The sequence below is a fragment of the Salvia splendens genome, chromosome 4 (genome assembly GCF_004379255.2).
Source record: "Salvia splendens isolate huo1 chromosome 4, SspV2, whole genome shotgun sequence".
Taxonomy (NCBI): domain Eukaryota; kingdom Viridiplantae; phylum Streptophyta; class Magnoliopsida; order Lamiales; family Lamiaceae; genus Salvia; species Salvia splendens.
In genome coordinates this window covers 2,549,019-2,571,470 of record NC_056035.1, presented here as the reverse complement: position 1 = coordinate 2,571,470, position 22,452 = coordinate 2,549,019, and the positions used below count along the sequence as shown (strand labels likewise).

The following is a 22,452-nucleotide window of genomic DNA, read 5'->3' as shown; positions in this document are numbered from 1 at the left end:
GAGTTATAATTTACATAAAATGTAATGTCTAAGGGGGAAATGTATAGGAAATATGCTTCGCATCACATTGTATCCTTGAAGTGTTCATAGCTCTTTGGCAGAGAGTTCAGCAACATGAGGGCATTGTCCTCATTTTTAATCTGCTAATCAATGTTCTCCAAATCATCAATACACTTCCCAAACTCTTCCAGCTACTCCAATACCCTCTTGGAATCTGAAATCTTGAAGGTGAGCAACTTCTGCTTCAAATGCAGTCGGTTTGCAAGGGTTTAGTCATGTATAATGACTCTAACTTGGACCACATACCCGAGGCTGTGTCCTCCTTAGCTACCTCTCTGGGTACTCTATCACTTAGATTCAAAATCAAGGTGCTATAGGCCTTGTATTGCATCTCCTTGAATCTGCTCTTCTTTTTCTCATCTTGCTCTGGTTTTTCCTCCTCGCTGTTGCCACCGCTCAAGATTTCCCAGAGGCCTTGTTGAATCAAGATTGCCTTCATCTTGAGCCTCCATAACCCAAAATCATTGCGGCCGGTAAACTTTTCAACCTCAAATTTCATTGTAGACATTTTTTCAAGCAGTTGGTGAACCGTCTGCCAAGATCAACTCCAAAACAGCAGTGACAACTTCAATCGCCCAAGATTCGATCAATCGACTTCCCACCGGACGACGCCACTTGTTAGGATCTTTCTATCGATTGAACTAACACAAACAAGAAATGTAAAGCACTCTCAAGCGATTACGTGGTTCGGCAATGGTTGTCTACATCCACGGAGAAGACTAACGAAGTTTATTGATTCACACTCTCAAGAAGATGATCCTCACACATACAAATCGAATGCTCTAAACTAATCACAAGCAAGAGCTCATAACCCTCAATTCTATGCGTGTGTGTTGTGGGTTTCTCTCTCTCTCTCTCTCTCTCTATTTACATGAACAAGCTGAGCTAATATATGAGATACAAAGCTAACCAACTCAATCTCCTTGAAACTGAAATTCGGTTATAACCGCTATTCCAACGGCTACTTTCAGCTCATGCACCTAGCTTACTTCTTGATCCTCTCCTTGAGTCTGCAACGGCTCTTTCTTTTCAACTTGAGCAACTCAACTCTTCAGCTCTTAACTCACAATCACACTGCAGTAAGAATATTATTACCTTCGAATAGATGAGCTAGCAATGGCTCCCAATATCCATTTTCTGCCATGATCTTGGTATTACCAGGAAGAATCTCCAAGTTCTTCAAGATCTGATCGGCTGTTTCTGAAGCAAATGCATCTGAGGATTGTCTGTATTTGACAGTGATCAGCATCAGAATACCTCCAGCTACTGTCCCAATCTTATAACACGAAGATTGGCTTTTCGACAGCTCAAGCAGGAGCGACGCAGATGCATGTCTCACAGGTGTGTGATTACTTGACAGCATCTTTATTATTGTTGATATATCAACTGTCTTCACGATTTCATCCTATACAGAAGCACGATGTATTACATATGGCATGAGTTTACTATTGCAGAAAATAAATACTACTACGAATCAAATGAGAGCATGAAGCTGCTGAAACTGAAATTAAACTTTTAAAGTGAATCACCTTCCCATCTGCATCATCCTCGGCTAACTGTCTCAGAATAAGGGAGGCCAGAACAGATCCCTTTGTTGTCAGGGATCATCGTGGAGAATGTGAGTTCACTCCCTTTATTATCTAATCTCTCTCTTATTGCCATTGCTTGACCTTTTTCCATTTTGTATTTCGCCTTTCAATAGAAGCACCATCCTCCATCCCTGACTGATGAAGTTTGGCGGCTGGAGAAAATTGGAAAAGACGGAGCATTTCACAAGCGCTTGAGCAAGGAAGGAATCAGGACCGTGCATGATTTCCTGCTCTTGCTCTCCTTGGACCCCACAAGGCTTCGAAACGTAAAGATACTATTAAACTCGTCATGTATTAGTATTAAAGAGATATGTTTAATATACAGTTACTCTAAGATAGTAACAGTAGTTGAAATTCCTGCTGATCCTCGGGAATGGTATGTCAACTAAGAAGTGGGAAGTCACAATGGAGCATGCTCGGACATGTGTACTGGACAAAAAGTTGTACATGTACAGCCCTGCATCTCCAGGACAGAATGGTGTCGTTTTCAATGTTGTAGGACAAGTTGTAGGGATATTCTCCGATGGCCAGTATGTGACCTCTGATAAGTTGTCCGATGATGAAAAGGTTACCTTATGCTATTCATTTACCTTTATAGTATTGTTGTGTAATATTTTGATAGGATGAATTACTGATTACACTGTAATTGCATTCTATGTTGATTTCAGGCAGAAGCTCATCAGTTGGTTACCTCTGCATTTAGATATCATGAGAAAATTGTCATCATAGACGAATCGCCCCTTAATATGCCTACCTCCTCGCCGTGCGTATCCAATGCTGAACCTTCTTCAAACTTGCTCTCAGAAGGTAGTTACCGGCAAGATTCAACAACTTCTGAGAACATGAGCAGATCCACCTACTCACAACTAGTAGCTTCTTCCCCAGATTTTATGCAGTCGTTCTATCCCTTTGGAGCTTCCAATAGCTTCGACTACTATCTTCCTGGTATCGACCCAATGGAAATCGGGTATGATCAGCCTCTAGGTTTCCCTAGTCAGGTCGTGGACACCTCAATCTGTGACACTGATACCATGGCCGGGGCATTCTCCCAAAGCGAGCATTTAAAGTATTTTGAGCCAGATTGTTCTCTACGGAGTCCCAGTGATAGAAGTCATAAAGGGTGGAACTTTTTGGCATGCGTATTGAGATGGCGGTTCTCTGTGAAAAGAATCGTATCTAGGAGGAGCCGGTGCTAGGTTGATATCTTGATGCCATGCCGCTGTTGGTATATACATGTGTTCGTCGTGACCATTCATTTGTCGAATGTTAAAATGATCTGCCCGACTAAATGTTGCGTGCAGTAATATCTATAGAGAAGTTTATTGGAAGCTTTTATATAAAATTGTTAGTGAACATGGGCATTCATTTAATTAGGGGGTGGAAAGTGAAAATATTTCTACTATTTTGTAGTACTATAAAATAGATTGGTTATGAGGGGTATTCTTTGTTTCTAATCTGTATATCCATCCATATGTAGTAAAGCTCATACGCAGAAACCTTTAAGACAATATTTAGCCCAAACTCCATAAACTGCAGCTGCGATGCTTGCAACCTGTGGGCCACACATTGTCATCAGTCCACTCAATAAATGAAAAAAGATTCCAGTTGAGGAAAGAGACGGCGAATAACAACTAGGGGTGTCAAAACGGGTAGCGGGTATTGGGTACCCGCACACCCGACCCGTTACCCGTCGGGTTTTGGGTACCCGCTACCCGACATAAGCGGGAACGGCTTTGGGTACAGGTATTGAGTTTCAGGTTTTTGGGGGTATCGGGTATACCCGATACCCGCTTATATACCTGTTTAAATATAAATATTGTATTAATTTTTTTAATTAATATCCGTTTAAGTCTTTTGTCCATTACCGTAATTTTAATTAATACCCGTTTTAGGATTAACTCTGAAGTCTTTTGTCCATTACCCTAAATTGTCTGCTCTTCACACCCACGCCGCCACCCGCATCAGCCGCCGACCCCTGCCGCGAAGAAGGTAAGGGCTCAAGTCAATAACTTCCAGATTGTTGCCCCAATTCCTAAGAAACTGCGTTGGAAATTATTAAAACTGAAACAAGATTTTGTTCTGTCTTTACAAAATATTTCATACTCTTTCATGCAACCTCTTTATGCATTAAAATATAGATTTAGGTGGCAAGTATTTGGGGATGAGTTTTAGAATTATAACACGTAACCTATGTACCAACGTGATGAATATATTTTAAACGGGTCGGGTACGGGTATCCTGTACCCGACAAGGCGGGTACCCGTCACTGTGCGGGTCGGGTAACGGGACAAAGATTTTTGCTACAAACGGGTACGGGTACCCGGTTCTCCGGGTACCGGTACCCGCGGGTACCCGTTTCGACACCCCTAATAACAACACATCATTTGAAGATATCGAAGCTGGACTTACAGGTTCATATATTGTAATGGCATAAACCCATCCCAAACCAACTGCTTCATAAAGTTTTCTGAATGCCTGCATAGGAGAAATCTCTTCTGTGTTATACGCTGATTGACAGTTGACTGTAACTCAACAAATACAAGAAAATTAACTTTCTGACCTACCTATTCTTTGAGATATTGTACGCATCTATCAGCTACATAAATGTTTATTTGTGCATTCAAGCATCAACCAGTGAAAGCACTCATCAAATTTAACACTACTTGTCATGAAGAGGGAAGGCTGTTTCTCAGGGAGGTTTTGCAACTTGCAGTTTCTAAGTTGATGGAAAAAAAATATTCTGCACACATGACTGGCAATGCACAGGACATCTATATCAAACATCTGTGAATGTGTGGACTACCTTAAACCCACAACTAAACTAGATGGATATCGACCATCAGTACTAGGAGTCTATTACAGGAAGATTCAACAGGAAAATGTAACTTGAAACAGTTGACATTAAACCAAGAGTTAGAGGTACAAAGGGTGAAACATATAATAATAACCTCAACATTTTTCACAACAGTCCCATTTGATTGAATTCCGTGGATTCGTCCCATTACCTTGATTTCATGAAAATTCAGAAAAAGATAGCTACGGAAGCATCAAAAAAGCATGTTTGTTGTAACTAACATTGTAGCCAACATCTACTAATATGCATTATCGTCACATTTCATCATTTTTATAGACAACCTTGCCTCATGACCTTGAAGCCAGAAACAGCATTTATCTATAACTCCAAAGATAATTTTGCAACATTGACAAAACCAATAAATATATAACAAAGCTGACAGAGTGACAGATATCAAGTTGAAAGGCGGGAGATCATACAGTTTCATAATCAAGGAGGAGAATACATACATACTAGTGTTTAAGGTGAAAACTAGAGAGAAATGCCACCACAAGCACGATCAGGACCCCTACCACAAAGCACGATCAGGCACATTACATGTCCATCCTCATCAGTGAGCAATCCATGTCCCACCCCTTCATCCTCGGCAATGACCAATACCTCTTCTTGGGGCTCTTCCATGTTTCCCAAGGATTCCACGTCTGTTTGTTGATCGCCCACGGAAGTGACCGTTGAATTCGGTAGTGACTCGTCGAAGACGACGTTATCCTCCTGGCCCTCCTGGTCATGAGCTTCTTCTTGGTTGAGCTGATCCGCGAAGACATTGACGAGTTGTTCGTTGGCGTGATTCATGGGGTTATCCTCCTGGCCCTCCTAGTCCCACATTTCGAGATCATGAGCTTCTTGGTTGAGCTGATCCGCGAAGACATTGACGAATTGTTCGTTGGCGTGATTCATGGCTAAGGATTGCGGTGGGGGGAGAGGGAGGCGGAGGCGGGTGGGGAGAGGGAGGATGGCGGGAGATCAGTGATTTTTAATGGTAGATGTTACATTTAATTTAGTTGCTTTAATATGTAGACAAACCAAGTTTTTTTTTTTAATTTATGTTTTTATATTTCCCTTATTACTGAGGGTGCAGCGAAGGCGGAGAAGTGAGAGGAAAATGGAAGTGACAATGGCGGAGCCCGGCGAAATACTGCCGGAGCGAAACGTCGACATGGAGGCGCTGTACGATATGCTGCGTCAGAGAAAGGGTTCTACGGAGGAGATCGTCGCCAAAATGTTGGCTGTTAAAAAAGAAGCTCAACCGTGTTGGAGTATTTGACACACAAAATATAGAAGCACTCCACAAAGATGAAGTATGGAAGGATAAGTGGGATTAAAAACTTCTCATTAAAAAGGAATGACAAAATACACTCATACAAAAGTGCTACCGCACTACAAAACTCTCTCTTTCTTTCCAACTATGAGCTACGGTTCTTTTCTCACTATTTTCACACACACTTTCTTATATTTCTTTTGTGTACACATTCTACAAAATGGCCTAGTGGCAATATATATAGAAAGTCTAAGTCGGTTCTTAACCGACATTACCACATCTAGAGAATTCGAGCTATCTTCTTTCTAAATATAATATTGATAATATCTCTTTATGTCGGTTAATGCATGGAGCTAGATAATCCTAATAATTACAAGTTGCATGACAACTTTTAATCTTCTAGAATCCTCTAGCCACTTCATCATAATCTCATATTTTCTTATTTCTCCATAATGTTCACCAAGCTTCCAATACTTTAATAAACTTAAAATTCCTTAATTGTGAAGTAATTGAGTTTAATAAACTCAACATTCTCCCTTAAACTCAATTCTTCATGATCTTCATTCCAAGCATAAACTTCAATCTTCTAAAAACATCCTGCTTTAGTGGCTTCGTAAATATGTCTGCAATTTGATCCTGTGACTTGCAGTACACTAATTCCACATCATTTTGGTTCACGTGCTCCCGAATAAAGTGATAACGAGTATCAATATGCTTACTTCTTTCGTGGAACACTGGATTCTTTGCAAGTGCTATTGCAGACTTATTATCAACACGTATCTCCGTCGAGCCTTGTTGGCGAATCCCAAAAAAGTTAATAAATTTCTCAACCAAATGCAATGGCACCCCGTTGAACTTGCTGCAACATACTCGGCTTCACATGTTGAGAGTGTCACTATAGCTTGCTTCTTTGACGACCAAGTAAAGACAATATCTCCAATATAAAAACAGTAGCCGGTAGTGCTCTTTCTATTATCCAAGTCTCTTCCCCAATCACTATCCGAATAACCAACGAGCTTAACTTCTTGGTTAGAGGGATAAAGTATACCTTCATTCAGCGTACCTTTAATATAGCTCAAAATCCTCTTGGTCGCATTCAAATGAGACTGTGACGGCGTTTCCATGTATCTGCTGATTAATCCAACTCCATAGAGAATATCAGGCCTAGTGCAAGTTAGATATCGTAGACTTCCAACGAGGCTTTTGAAGTAAGTTGGATCCACCTCTGCTTCACCATCATGCTTCCTCAATTCTTGACCGATCGCCACTTGAGTGTTAACATGATTGCAAGACTCCATTTTGAATTTCTCCAAGATTTGTTTTGCAAAAGAGCTTTGAGAGATAAATATCCCATCTTCATTTTGCACTACCTCAATTCCCAGAAAATGTGCCATCAAACCAATGTCCGTCATCTCGAACTCCTTGATCATGCTCTTCTTGAATTTATGAAACATTGCTTCACAATTTCCAGTAAAGATTAGATCATCAACATATAAGCAAACAAATAACATGTTACCTGCAGAGCATGTTCGAAAGGGCACTTCACAAAGTCATTCTTCAGAAAATACTCATTGATTCTGGAATTCCATGCGCGTGGAGCTTGCTTGAGCCCGTACAAAGCTTTCTTCAATCTGTAAACTTTATCTTCAGCTCCTCGTTTCACATAACCTTCAGGTTGCTCAATGTAAATTTCTTCTTCAAGAAAACCATTTAGAAAAGCCGACTTCACATCGAGCTGATAGATCTTCCAATTGTGTTGGGCGACCAGCGAGATAAGCAATCTAATCGTCTCAAGACGAGCAACAGGAGCGAAGACTTCACTATAATCAATTCCGGCCTTCTGCTTGTATCCTTTCGCCACCAAGCTTCACTTTGTACCTTTGCACTTCACCATTGGTATTTTTCTTTGTTTTGAACACCCATTTCACACCAATTGCTTTTCGGCCTTCTGGCAGTGTTGTCAACGACCAAGTATCATTTTTCTCGATCGCATTGATTTCTTCATCCATTGCAATCTTCCATTTCCTGTCTTGCGCAGCATCTGCATAAGCAATAGGATCACCATCCATATAAAAACAAATAAGATTCACATTTTCTTCTCTAGCCCCATCAATTTCTTCAGTAGATTCATATATATCATTCAGATTGCGCATTCTTCTTGGCCTTCCGACTGGACCTTGAGATGATGTTGGTGAATCAGGTTCTTCAGCTTCACGTGCATCTTCTTGCTGATCAGGTACAATTTCTGACGAGCTTGCAACTTTCTTATCCTCCCAGCTCCATGATTGATCTTCTTCAAACACCACATCGCGGCTTATGATTACCTTCTTCGTGAGTGGGTTATACAATTTGTAACCCATTACTCGATCTCCATATCCCACTAAGATACACTTTTTGCCTTTATCATCAAGCTTGATTCTTCGAGCTTCGGGAATTTTGGCATAAGCAATGCAGCCAAAAACTCTCAGGTGTGCAACATTGGGCTTGAACAAGCTCCATGCTTCTTCAGGCGTCATGTTGCGAACACTTTTGGTAGGACACCGATTCAAGAGATATACTGCTGTTGCGACAACTTCAGCCCAGAATTCTCGGGGTAAGTCCTTCCCTTGATCATACTCCTCGACATATCAAGAATTGTTATGTTCTTCCTTTCAGCAACGCTATTCTGTTGAGGAGTATATGCAGGTGTAAGCTGGTGAACGATTCCATGATCATTGCAAAACTTTTCGAACTGATCGGATGTGAACTCGCCTCCTTGGTCGGATCTGAGAACTTTAATATAGTGTCCACTCTGCCTTTCAACAACAATTTTGAACTCTTTGAAAATATCAAACACCTCAGATTTCCTTTTCAAGAAATACACCCAAGTCTTTCTGGAATAATCATCAATGAAAGTTAGAAAATACTAAACCCTAAACCCTAAAATTACCTCCAGTAGAAATAGGCTTTAGGGGATCACAAACGTCTGTATGAACGATCTCCAACGGGCGTGATGCTCTCCATCTCATTTCTTTTGAGAAACTTGGCCTGTGATGTTTTCCCAGTATGCATCCTTCACAAACTTCTTCAAGATGATTAATATGCGGCAAGCCTTTTGCCATATTCTTTGAGGACAGAAGCTTCAAACCACCAAAATTCAGATGTCCAAGACGCAAATGCCATAACCACAATTCATCTTTAACAACATCATTCATGCACTTCAACATATCATGTTTCATGTTCAATTCAAATAATCTATTTTTGGACATCTTCACACAGGCAACCAAATTACCTCGAGCATCATTGATAGACAGATAAGAATTCTTGATATTAACATCAAATCCTTTCTCCAGCAATTGTCCAAGACTCAAAATATTGCTCTTCATGGCAGGCACATAATAGACGTCATATATAAAACCATGATTTCCATTCTTCAACTTAATCAAGATATTACCTTTTCCTTGCACCGCTACTTTGGAGGAATCTCCAAAAGTAACATCCCCATAAGATGTCTCCTTCAGCTCCACGAAGAGTTCCTTATTCCCGCACATGTGGTTACTAGCTCCAGTATCCAAGTACCACGTGATGTACTGATCACCTTCAAGTCCTTTATGAGTAAAAAGAGAGGTTGAAATTACCTACTCATCATCATTTCCACCTTCGGCATAATTGACTTGTTGATTGGACCTGGTATATTTGGTTGTTGGACACTCATAACTGTAATGCCCGAATTCATGACAAGTATAGCACTCGACATTTGCTTTATTAAACCCTTGTTGATTGTAGGTTTGAGAATAACCGCCTATGTATTGTCCTCTTCCTCGTCCTCGTTGTCCATAAGAATTTCGACCTCTGCCTCGATAGGTGGAATTTTGACGTCCTCCCTCGTTTTGATAATTTTGGCCTCGTCCTCCTTGATTTTGGTAATTCTGGTTGCGTCCTCCTCGGCCACGATAGCCTCGACCTCGGTTGTATCCGCCACATGATGTCCCAGGCTCAAACTTCTTGTCTTCTTGTATTGACAGCTTTGCTTGTAGCATATGCTCAAGTGACGGAGTGTCGGACCTTTTCTTAAAACCCTGAGTTCACCCAAAGAGTGGCTTGACAAAACTAGTTTTTCAGTAAAATATATTTCGGCACGTGTCCACTGCAAGTACTCAGCCCTGTATATGTTTTAAAAATGTGCAGGTTGAGCAGTGATGACGGCGGCCGGTGTTGAGCATAGACGATGAAGATCCTTTGATAGAATAGTACTCGGATGCGACGTGTCTCCATACACGACGTTATCTGCTCTTGACTCTTCCGCTGCAATGTAAAAGTCGAGTTTGCACTCTTTGTATCGTGCACTCTGATATATATTATTTGAGTTATTTCGGTTCAAGTTTCAGTTGTGCCACAGTTTTCCCCGCTTCTTTCATCCTCCCCTAGTCGCGATCAACCGGACTTTCTATCCTTAGAAAGTGCAGTCGTGACAAGAGTTCACGTTTATCACCATTTTTTTGTTTTGTGAGTTTAGGAAAATAGGATAATTTAAAAATCGACATAGATTAACTCAGTTTTTTAGCCATCAATAAATTTTGTTTTATTTAAGCACCCAAATTTTGATTAGTTAAATTAAATCCAATGTATTTACATGGATATATTTTCAACCCAAAAGTATAATTTAAGAGTAAAGATAAATTAACAAAAATTGTATATACAAAATAAATTTCAAATTTAAATTTGGGTAAGACTAATTTAATTGATTTGGAAGCACCATTAATTACATATATCTATGACTAATTTAACCCTATTCTTATTTATATGAAGTTTAAAAAATATGTAGTAATTGAATTTATTATTAAAAATTTTCACCTTAATAAGTATTTTAATGAATAAGTATTTATTCATTTTATTTAAACTATCACAATGATGTGAAGATAAATATATTGTTCCTTTTTCTACAAAGTAAAAATTAAGCTAAATACTCTTTTATTTGTAAATTCTATTTTATTATGTCATATATATTTTAAAAACCATTGGTATTTTACTATTAATTTCAACTTTTAATTTTGTAAGTATTTACATTAGTTGATCTTTCAAAGGGGAATAAATAATTAGTTTACAAAATAAATAAAAAAAACATGCCATTTAACTTCTTTAATATACTATATAATTTGTCATAAACATTTTTTATATTTTTCAAAGAATTTTTTTCTAATACTTCTTTATTTTATATAGAGTAATATATATACATTGATAAGATATCATATATTGAAATCTTATGTAATTAAGAAACTATAAATATTGAATGATTTTATGTGGATGTATGACATTGCTATAAATATTAATTAATCATATAATATAGGTCATTCGATGATAGTAGATTGTTGGTCTCAAGCACATATAATACAATCTTCTAATGTATAGCTATTGGTGAATAAATTGATAAGATCATGAAAAATTGAAATTATACGATAAATCACTATATTTTCAATATTTTAACTACTTAATTATTTTAATATTAATTCCATAATTAAATTTGTAGTGCATTAAAAAATATCACAATAGGGATGGTCCGATGATAGCAACATGTGGCACCTAACATGAGTCATATCCTTTATACGTATAACTACTAGATATATTGATTAAGTATATTGAAAATAAATTTTAGACTCATATTATAAATTTATTTTATAACTAATACTATTTTGTTATATTTTATAGTGCATCAAATGATAATATAAGAGGTAATTCGATGATAGAAGGTCGTCGCACTCAACGTCCACCTATGTCAGTGACATATTCTTCAAGTGTATTAGCAACTAATATTTTCAAAACATATAGTATTAGATAATTACTTCATTAATATAATTTCAATTTTCAACAATAGTATAAATGATCATGTATTGATTTTTTTTATATTTCTCCATGTGCTATACTATACATAAAATATTTGTAATACCAAGCTTCAAATTATATTCCAAATCACAAAATTTAAAGTAGTTGAAAAAAATGAAATAAAATATAATGTACATGAGAGATCCAAATTTAAAATGATATAATTTAATTAGTTATTAGAATATAAGGATAATTAAAAAAATTGATGAAAAATTAATTTATACTACTAAATTGATTTATGGATGAAAAACGTTAAGTAATTGAAAGAAAGGGTAAAATATAATGCACTAGCAAAATTAATATAAAAATGATTTTATAATATAATCTATTATCATATTATTTTTAAATTTTAAATTTGATTAATAAATTTAATTTAATTTATTATCACTATATTCACTGTCTTTTTTTATTTTGTTTTTTGTATTTCTTTTAACATATTTCCGTAGTTTTTTGTTAAAGCTAGAAAAAACATAATGTAAAATATTTGTTTGAAATTCTGAAAATAAAAATTATTGTTAGAAAAAATATATGTTTATTCTTTTTGAGTTTTGGTTAAAAGTATTATATTCATTCTTGAATTAACATGAGGGGTTATAATGTAAAACTAAAGTGTCACGCCCGCATTTTCTAAGGATAGAAAACACGGTTGATCGCGACTAGGGGAGGGTTGAAGAAGCGGGGAAGAAAGGGGAAAACAACATAACTCGACCATAGTCCGAAACAAATGGGAATAGCTCGAATAAAATCAGAGTATCATTTCAACAATCAACAACTCCAAATGAAAATATCTCAACTATACACGAACTCAAAAGAAACAATATTTAGCGGAATTCGAGAGAAGAATAATATTATGTATGAAGACACAATATATTCGTAACATTTAAACCAAACACAAATCTTCACCAGCTCTGCTCAACACCCACCGCGCTCGTCACAGCTCAACCTGCACATTTTTAAAAAGATATGCAGGGCTGAGTACTTGATGCACTCAGTGGACTCATGCCGAAAACATTTTCAATAAAAATATTTATCATGCCATTAACGAGTGACCTCGGGGTTTTAACTTTGAAAGGGCCCGAGTCACTAAAACATTTCACCAACATCATCATCAACATCAGCCTCAACATCATCAACATCACCGTACCATATCTGAACATACATGACAAGGAATGTGGCCACATTCCAAGCCACTAGACCGGCCAACTCAAAGAGATAGCGCACGATCTACGGGGTGTACACTAGCCTGAGTAGGGACTCACTCCCTAGTCAGACCCGAATTCGATTAACCATACATGGCAAAAGCCACTTCAGATAGGTCCCATAGCAACACAAAAATATGGCATGACAAACATATTTCGCAAGAATAAATATACTTAGGACATAGTCCTTAATTAAAAAGAAAGCCCACCTCGTTCTCTTAAATCCTTCACTTGTCAATCAGCTCCGTTCTCAAATAGCACGCAAAAATTCACCTTTTTTTTAAAAGAACATAATACTCAAAAATTAGACTTTAGGGAAAAAATTAAATTTCAACAATACATACATGTATAAATCTTACCTTTGATCTCTTTTTCAGTGACTTTAGCACATCGTATTTATCCTTCTATTGACTCCGTCCGAGCTCTCGTCATTCTCATATACAAATTCCAGTCCAACTCAAATAAACGAGCGCCAAGTCTCCTAATTAAATCACTCTATCCGCTCCTAATTAAATCACTCTATCCCAATCACTAATTTTGTCTTCCTTCAACTAATGCAATGGCTCAACAAAAATTAATAGACTAGGCCCAACTAATTAAATCACTTAGGGCCCAAATAAAAATTTTGTACAGCAGCCTTTGATAATCTGCCCAAACTAATTCTAGCCCAACTCCCCATCTTCTCTTTCAACCCCACGGTCACTCCCCCAATTCAACAACTCTCCGTTACAATTTATAGCTCATGCAATCCCCATCTTCTTCCCCATTCATCTCTCTCCCCAAATCTGGAATCTCCATATATCTATCACAAATTGAGTGTAACATCTTTCTCTCTCGATCCCTCCGTTCTCGGCCTCCATCTCACTAATTCTCCCTTTCTCTCTCTCTCTTCGGCCAAATAGAAGGAACTCACTCCCGTCGATCCCGGCGTCTGCCGCCTTTCCATCTCCGACTTCAATTCTCCGCCGGGTGTCCGCCGGAAGAGGACGCTGCTGTCGCGCCTCTGCTCCGTCGCTGCCGGGAAGAGCTTCTGCTGGCTGCGTCGTCTACACAGCCGTCCAGCCGAGCCACCGCTGCTGTCGGAATCGCGTCGCCGCTGCTCCATCGTTGTTCGATCCAGCCGGGAGATGCCGCCGCCGGGAGGAGCCGCTGCTCCGCCCCGAACATCACCGCCACCGCTGCTGGATCGTTGCCGCCCCGCTGCAGCCGCTGAGGACGTGCTGCTCCGCCGGGAATGCCTGCCGCGCCGCTGCTGCTCGTTGCTGTTCTCTTCCTCCGTGACAATTCGCCGCCACTGCCGTCTCCTATTTCTCCCCCAAATTTTGTTTCTCTGCACTCTCTTTTTTTTTCCTAATTCTTCACTTCTTTGATAAACTCTTCTTTGCCCTCTCGACTCATCTGTTTCTTTGGTATTGTGAAAGTTGTGAAAATGATTGTGATTGTGAGAAAAGATTGAGGCTTGTGTGTACTTAAATAAACTGCATTTGTTGGAATTTCGGTAGAGATATTCTCCATATCCACCTTTCTTGTTGCTATATTCATGGGGGAGTGGTAACTGATTGTGTGCGGGTAATACATGGAGAGGGAGTGGCTGATTTTGTGCGATTGCAATAACAATGAGGCTCACTTGGGCTCTTAATAATTGGGCTCCCTCTAGAAAAGAATTGGCTTGATAAAAGAATGGAAACGATCATGGCCCGATTTCTATTAACGGCTTTAGCCCATTTTATTAATCATCGAAAAGAATTGAAGGCATAGTTTTCAGCTACGTAAACAACGTTTCGGAGAAAAAAAAAAGGTAGAAAAGTCGGGGTATTACAATCTACCCATCTTAACAAAAATTTCGTCCCGAAATTTGCTTACATCCTTCGGAAAAAAAAAATCTCCATTAACTTGTAATCCAATTTGCAAGCAGCTTCCTCGTATCGCTTAAAAATTAATAACTATAGCTGAAATATTATCATCCCCTAAATTCCTTTTGTTCATCCCATTCTCAAATGACTTCCAAGTATTCACGATGTTTCCACATACTTCACTTTCATGGTTCAACGAATTTATTTCTCAGCTCTGCGCAATCCAATCTATGATAGCCTTGACTTTTTTTTTCATAATTCAAAATGTGAGTACGAGCTCTATTGCACTCGATCGTAGGGCCCCATTTCCTTTCTCTTACGGTAGTTATCAAAATTTTCTCTATAATGTTATCGTATACCACTGTTCGTAAATACTCCGTCTCTCATTCGTTAATCTCGTATCAAACAACCACTTATATAGATATCTCGTATAGCACCAAAAGTTATTGGTCGTAAAAGCATTTTCACCACATTTTGTTTCTCAAGATCTAATATCTAGATGTATAGCATAATGTTTGATCCCTTAGCAGCTCGCTATAAGCGGTACGTAAAAGCTGAAAATTTAACACCTCGTGTTCTTGGTTATATCGATGCCTCTAGTTGGTGTATCACTTTTACGCATATCTAATTATAGAAACTTATTCCCCATGTGCATTTGAAAAGCTCAACATCACCATTTTCTCCAAGTCTAGTATCAAGAACTCGAAAATTGATCAAAAGTCTTACTTGGATATGAACTGATTTCAAAATTGTAGCAACACTGCTGAAAGTGTCTTAATCAGAAAGGCTGCAGAATTAATCAAGAAAACATGAACAACATTTCTAGCTCGACTCTTTTAGATCTCATCACCAACTTGCAAAAATTGGTTTGAAGAAAAATAAAGCAGGGTCTAAGTTCCATTGAACTTATCTTGTTCATTCTGGGAATTAAGGTTTAAACGGTATCAAATAAAATCCATACAACTTGAGAATTTAATTCTGATGAGAGCTTGAAAGGATATGAGATATGCCATGAAAACAAGATGAAATTGAATTAAGTCTCAAATCACATCAATGGATTCACAGGTTTGTAACCAACGTGAAGTGAACTTTTTAGGAAAATCAGCTAGATCAAACAGGTTAAGGAAAAAGAGAACACGATAGCCTTAACTTGGTGTTGCAGAAAGAAGGAAAAAAAAAATCATTGAGCATGAAACAATATATGAAGTGAAATTGAGCTAAAAAGAATTCCACTTCTGCAATGAAGAACTTGTCGCATGCATAGTTACGAAATAAAAAGGTATACAAAAGTTCCAAGAAGAATGTTCCATCATTTGAAGAAACATGTTTGGGAGATGTGATTATATTGAAAGTCATAACTGCAAACAACTATAGGAATGAAGTTCAATGACGGAGGCTCATGAGGTCAAAATGTTGCCCTTTCGAAAGATGAATCAAAGAAGACTGCAAATCATGATGTCCAAAGTTATAGAGGCAAGTATCAATTTCCAAGAAATTAAAGTGAGTCACGACTCGATATAGGAAAAGAAATAATGGGCATTACTTGCGAAATGTGAGTCGAACAAGGTCTTAAATAGACAAGGGCTCACCGTTAATTGAAAGGTTCCAAAAAAAAATTCTTAGAATCCAAGTAAGTACTGTTGATTAAAATCATTCATTCTAGCTACGAAAGTCACACTCCCTCGCTCGTCTTTCTGAGGCCGAACATGGTAACATCGTTCTACGAAACTGCGGATTCCAAGTTGATATTCATCACGTCATTACAACAAAATAATTGTAGTCAGTCAAAAGCCATATCTTCATAATATTATTGCATATTATAACAACCATTCTCTTAAAACATTTTCATCATCCGTGTGCTTCTTTGCCTCCAATAAAGGTCGTCTCCATCGTGTTGCTACTTTTAGGAAATCACGCAAGATAGATTATACTAATTTAAATTGTGATTACGATCTCTCGTCGTTGCATGGATAAATCGTCTAACAAATCTTCTTGTCTCGACCCCTTGCACATTTGAAACTTCATTTAGTCCTCAATATCCTTCTCTTCTTAGATCTTAATCATATTCTTGTTGTTCTTATCATTTAGGGAAAACGATATGAAATAGTAAAATAGTTCACACATCAAGCTTGCTCTCACGTTTCACGTAATTCCAAGAAAAAGTTTCATGGTTCACCGGCCTCCATTCGCACTCTCGATCTTCTTGCCTCGTCGTGACTTGACAATTTAGGGGTTCACCCCAAACTTCCAGATTCTCGTTCATTTTCGTCACTCGGGAAAGTGATAGATAAATTGTCAACTTACAACTATGGTTCGCGCACGTTCCATCTAGCTTAGTCTTAAACACTCTAAGTTCACAACACATTTCACCACCTCATAGATCAACAAATATCATATTTAAAGTCATTCATACTTCAACTAACAAGCATAATACACAACATTTCGCTTCCCAAAATACAACGCTTTCACATTTCACATTTACTTTCAAAACAAATATTTTCTTCAAACTCACACTTTTCTCAAAAAAATTTAACGTTTCACTTTCAACTGTGAAGTCCAAGTTTTGACTCAAAACTCAAAACATACTTGGACACCAACTTTCATCTTTCATGTAAAAACAAACAATCCATCGTCTCTCATCAAAACGCGTTCTTTTCTCAAACATCAATAAATACTCTTCTCAACTCGAAATCAATCCCTCACACAAAGATTCTACTTCCTCCTCTTATAAAAATTTTCTCCTCCTTCTTTCTCAAAAATTTTCTCGTCTTCCTTTCTCCAAAACGTTCTCATAAAAATTTTCACATAAAAATTATATTACCTCTTTCTTGGTTGAGCGTGACGAAGCGGGATGTTGAGCCTTCAATACACAATTATTATTTTATCTTGTTTTATTTTATTTTATTTATTATTTTAGTCTAGCGAAACAAGTCTAGACTAAGACTGAAAAAGACTCTGGGGTCCAGAGCGGAAAGAAAAATTGCTCTGATACCACTTTGTCACGCCCGCATTTTCTAAGGATAGAAAACACGGTTGATCGCGACTAGGGGAGGGTTGAAGAAGCGAGGAAGAAAGGGGAAAACAACATAACTCGACCATAGTCCGAAACAAATGGGAATAGCTCGAATAAAATCAGAGTATCATTTCAACAATCAACAACTCCAAATGAAAATATCTCAACTATACACGAACTCAAAAGAAACAATATTTAGCGGAATTCGAGAGAAGAATAATATTATGTATGAAGACACAATATATTCGTAACATTTAAACCAAACACAAATCTTCACCAGCTCTGCTCAACACCCACCGCGCTCGTCACAGCTCAACCTGCACATTTTTAAAAAGATATGCAGGGCTGAGTACTTGATGCACTCAGTGGACTCATGCCGAAAACATTTTCAATAAAAATATTTATCATGCCATTAACGAGTGACCTCGGGGTTTTAACTTTGAAAGGGCCCGAGTCACTAAAACATTTCACCAACATCATCATCAACATCAGCCTCAACATCATCAACATCACCGTACCATATCTGAACATACATGACAAGGAATGTGGCCACATTCCAAGCCACTAGACCGGCCAACTCAAAGAGATAGCGCACGATCTACGGGGTGTACACTAGCCTGAGTAGGGACTCACTCCCTAGTCAGACCCGAATTCGATTAACCATACATGGCAAAAGCCACTTCAGATAGGTCCCATAGCAACACAAAAATATGGCATGACAAACATATTTCGCAAGAATAAATATACTTAGGACATAGTCCTTAATTAAAAAGAAAGCCCACCTCGTTCTCTTAAATCCTTCACTTGTCAATCAGCTCCGTTCTCAAATAGCACGCAAAAATTCACCTTTTTTTTAAAAGAACATAATACTCAAAAATTAGACTTTAGGGAAAAAATTAAATTTCAACAATACATACATGTATAAATCTTACCATTTGATCTCTTTTTCAGTGACTTTAGCACATCGTATTTATCCTTCTATTGACTCCGTCCGAGCTCTCGTCATTCTCATATACAAATTCCAGTCCAACTCAAATAAACGAGCGCCAAGTCTCCTAATTAAATCACTCTATCCCAATCACTAATTTTGTCTTCCTTCAACTAATGCAATGGCTCAACAAAAATTAATAGACTAGGCCCAACTAATTAAATCACTTAGGGCCCAAATAAAAATTTTGTACAGCAGCCTTTGATAATCTGCCCAAACTAATTCTAGCCCAACTCCCCATCTTCTCTTTCAACCCCACGGTCACTCCCCCAATTCAACAACTCTCCGTTACAATTTATAGCTCATGCAATCCCCATCTTCTTCCCCATTCATCTCTCTCCCCAAATCTGGAATCTCCATATATCTATCACAAATTGAGTGTAACATCTTTCTCTCTCGATCCCTCCGTTCTCGGCCTCCATCTCACTAATTCTCCCTTTCTCTCTCTCTCTTCGGCCAAATAGAAGGAACTCACTCCCGTCGATCCCGGCGTCTGCCGCCTTTCCATCTCCGACTTCAATTCTCCGCCGGGTGTCCGCCGGAAGAGGACGCTGCTGTCGCGCCTCTGCTCCGTCGCTGCCGGGAAGAGCTTCTGCTGGCTGCGTCGTCTACACAGCCGTCCAGCCGAGCCACCGCTGCTGTCGGAATCGCGTCGCCGCTGCTCCATCGTTGTTCGATCCAGCCGGGAGATGCCGCCGCCGGGAGGAGCCGCTGCTCCGCCCCGAACATCACCGCCACCGCTGCTGGATCGTTGCCGCCCCGCTGCAGCCGCTGAGGACGTGCTGCTCCGCCGGGAATGCCTGCCGCGCCGCTGCTGCTCGTTGCTGTTCTCTTCCTCCGTGACAATTCGCCGCCACTGCCGTCTCCTATTTCTCCCCCAAATTTTGTTTCTCTGCACTCTCTTTTTTTTTCCTAATTCTTCACTTCTTTGATAAACTCTTCTTTGCCCTCTCGACTCATCTGTTTCTTTGGTATTGTGAAAGTTGTGAAAATGATTGTGATTGTGAGAAAAGATTGAGGCTTGTGTGTACTTAAATAAACTGCATTTGTTGGAATTTCGGTAGAGATATTCTCCATATCCACCTTTCTTGTTGCTATATTCATGGGGGAGTGGTAACTGATTGTGTGCGGGTAATACATGGAGAGGGAGTGGCTGATTTTGTGCGATTGCAATAACAATGAGGCTCACTTGGGCTCTTAATAATTGGGCTCCCTCTAGAAAAGAATTGGCTTGATAAAAGAATGGAAACGATCATGGCCCGATTTCTATTAACGGCTTTAGCCCATTTTATTAATCATCGAAAAGAATTGAAGGCATAGTTTTCAGCTACGTAAACAACGTTTCGGAGAAAAAAAAAAGGTAGAAAAGTCGGGGTATTACATAAAGTACAATTAAAATAGGTAAGTTCCTTAATTTTTGCATATGATAGAAAATGACAAAAATACCATCAATTCGTATATACAATTTTGTTAATTATCACTACTCATAATTTAAAGGTGGAAAATGAGTAGTACTAATAAAGAAGACTTAGTGCGTTTAACTCATTAGTAGTTTATTAGTTTAGGAATAAATTAATATTTGTTATTCTATCTATAAAAACGTTTAAAAATTCAAATAGTACTACTTAAAGTTTTGTTTTTATTTGTATAATAATATATTGTTGTATTAATCAATTTATTTATTAATTCTTGTCCATAATTATTCAGTCTCATATTTTCATTTTTGGATTGTCTGCTAACACATTCATTTATCTTTTACTAATTTTTAAAATAGGTCTCACATTCCACTCCTATTTTATTATAAGTTAATAGGTCTCACATTCCACTCCTATTTTATTATAAGTTAATTCTCCATATAAAATGACGCACATTACATTTACTTTTTTCTTTACATTTTTAATATTTGAAATGAGTCAAAATGGGATGAGTAATATCAAATGGATGAAATACCATATTAATATAAAATTAGTATTATAACAACTCAATTAGCGGACTCTTAGGACATCAAGATATCACTATCTGTGTTCTTCGGATTCCCAAATCGAAAATCTTATACACACCATTGCGGACTACTAGTACCATTAGAGAAGGCTAGTCACTACCATAGATTCAAGAGCATCGCGTGTTTTGCCAAATTTGTTGTTAATTTTAGCACCAGCTCATTTCAATTTCTTGTTTCGTCCCTGCTACCAAATGAGCTTTTAATGCATATTAAGCCGCCAAACTAGTTCATTCTGTGATCTATAAATAGACCTAAAAATGGAAATTATAGCATAGCCATAATCAAGATCATTTGAGTTTTCCAAAAAAAAATAGAGCTATCTAGCTTTTTATTCATAAAAATGAGTTGTGTTAGCACGAAGCTCCCTTTGATTGATTTAAGCAACCTAGGAGAAAATGATTCTCCAAGGTGGGAATCAACCGAAATCCAAATTCTAGAAGCCCTTCAAGAATATGGCGGTTTTGAAGCTACATACATTAACCTTATTCCTCTTGAGTTGAGGAAATCAGTTGGTGATGGGATTCGGCAACTTTTCGATCTCTCTTTAGCCACCAAACTACTTAACAAAAATCCACACATACCTTTACATAGCTATGTTAGCCGAAACGATTCCGATGCACTCGTAGAAAGTATAGTCATTGATGGAGCCCTCTCGCCTCACGTAGTCGAAACCTCGCCAACCTCATGTGGCCCGATCAAGGCAATCCCACTTCCAGGTTTAATCCCTTTTTTGTTTAATTTATTAATATTACCATCTTGATGACCATTTTTAATACATGTGGATCTACTAAAAAGGTTAATGTTTGCTAATCTTTTGATGAATTGACTATTGAGATTCATATAATAGTTTCTCTTATGATAGTTATGTACTAGTGTTCTTACATAGTTTCTTTTTTACATTAATTTTTGTTGAATATTGTTTGTGTTTATTTGCAAATATCAATTGGGGTGTATTATATTTTAAGTTTTCATCTAACATTAAATTTTGACTAAAAAAATTGTGCATTAAGACATATTATTTCCTTCTTGATTGTACTATTGTAACAGCAAAGATATACTATTATACTGTGAGAAACTGTCTAAACTAGACAAGATTGTGAGGCGAATGGTGTTGGAGAGTCTTTGACTAGAAAAATACATAGACGAACATATCAACTCCACAGATTACTTCTGTCGTGTCCAGAAGTACGAGGCGCCTCGAACGCCTCACTCAACACTCGGATTATATTCCCATACAGACAAGAACATCATGACCATATTGCATCAGCTCAATCATGTTAACGGTTGCAGATTATTTCCAAAGATGGAAAAACTTGGATCCCTGCAGATCCAACATCACTCGATTCAATCATTGTCATGGTCGGGACCACTCTCCGTGTATGTTACTACTATCCTCGTTTACAAAAAATAATCTTATTTTTCCATTTTTTTACAACATACTCAAGACATGTATTTCCTTCATTTCACTAATTTCTCATTAAAATACACGTCATCTACTGTTGAGACTATTTTTTCATGAATGGAGATCATAATTTTTTTTAATAATTTATTGGCCTATTCATATGTAATGAATCTCGTATTTTACTTCACCGGTACGCATCATTTACAGGCATGGACAAACGGGCGACTGCATGATCCATTCCACAGGGTGGTGGTTAGCGGGGATGAAACTCGATATACTATCGGATTGGTTACGGTTGCAAAAGAAGGGTGCGTGATTAAGACTCCGGAAGAGTTGGTGAATGAAGATCACCCTTTGCTCTACAAGCCTTTTGAT

The 22,452-nt window shown here is 38.0% G+C and overlaps 1 protein-coding gene across 1 annotated transcript; it reads left to right on the top strand.

Moving 5' to 3' along the window:
- The first annotated feature begins 1,390 nt into the window (after positions 1–1,390).
- On the top strand, positions 1,391–3,054 carry LOC121800190 (calmodulin-binding protein 60 A-like). Its single transcript, XM_042199778.1, has 5 exons — positions 1,391–1,401; positions 1,626–1,687; positions 1,761–1,915; positions 1,998–2,216; positions 2,318–3,054. Exons 1-5 carry the CDS (start codon positions 1,391–1,393, stop codon positions 2,843–2,845), a joined length of 975 nt encoding a protein of 324 aa, XP_042055712.1. The 3' UTR covers positions 2,846–3,054.
- Positions 3,055–22,452: the final 19,398 nt, after the last annotated feature.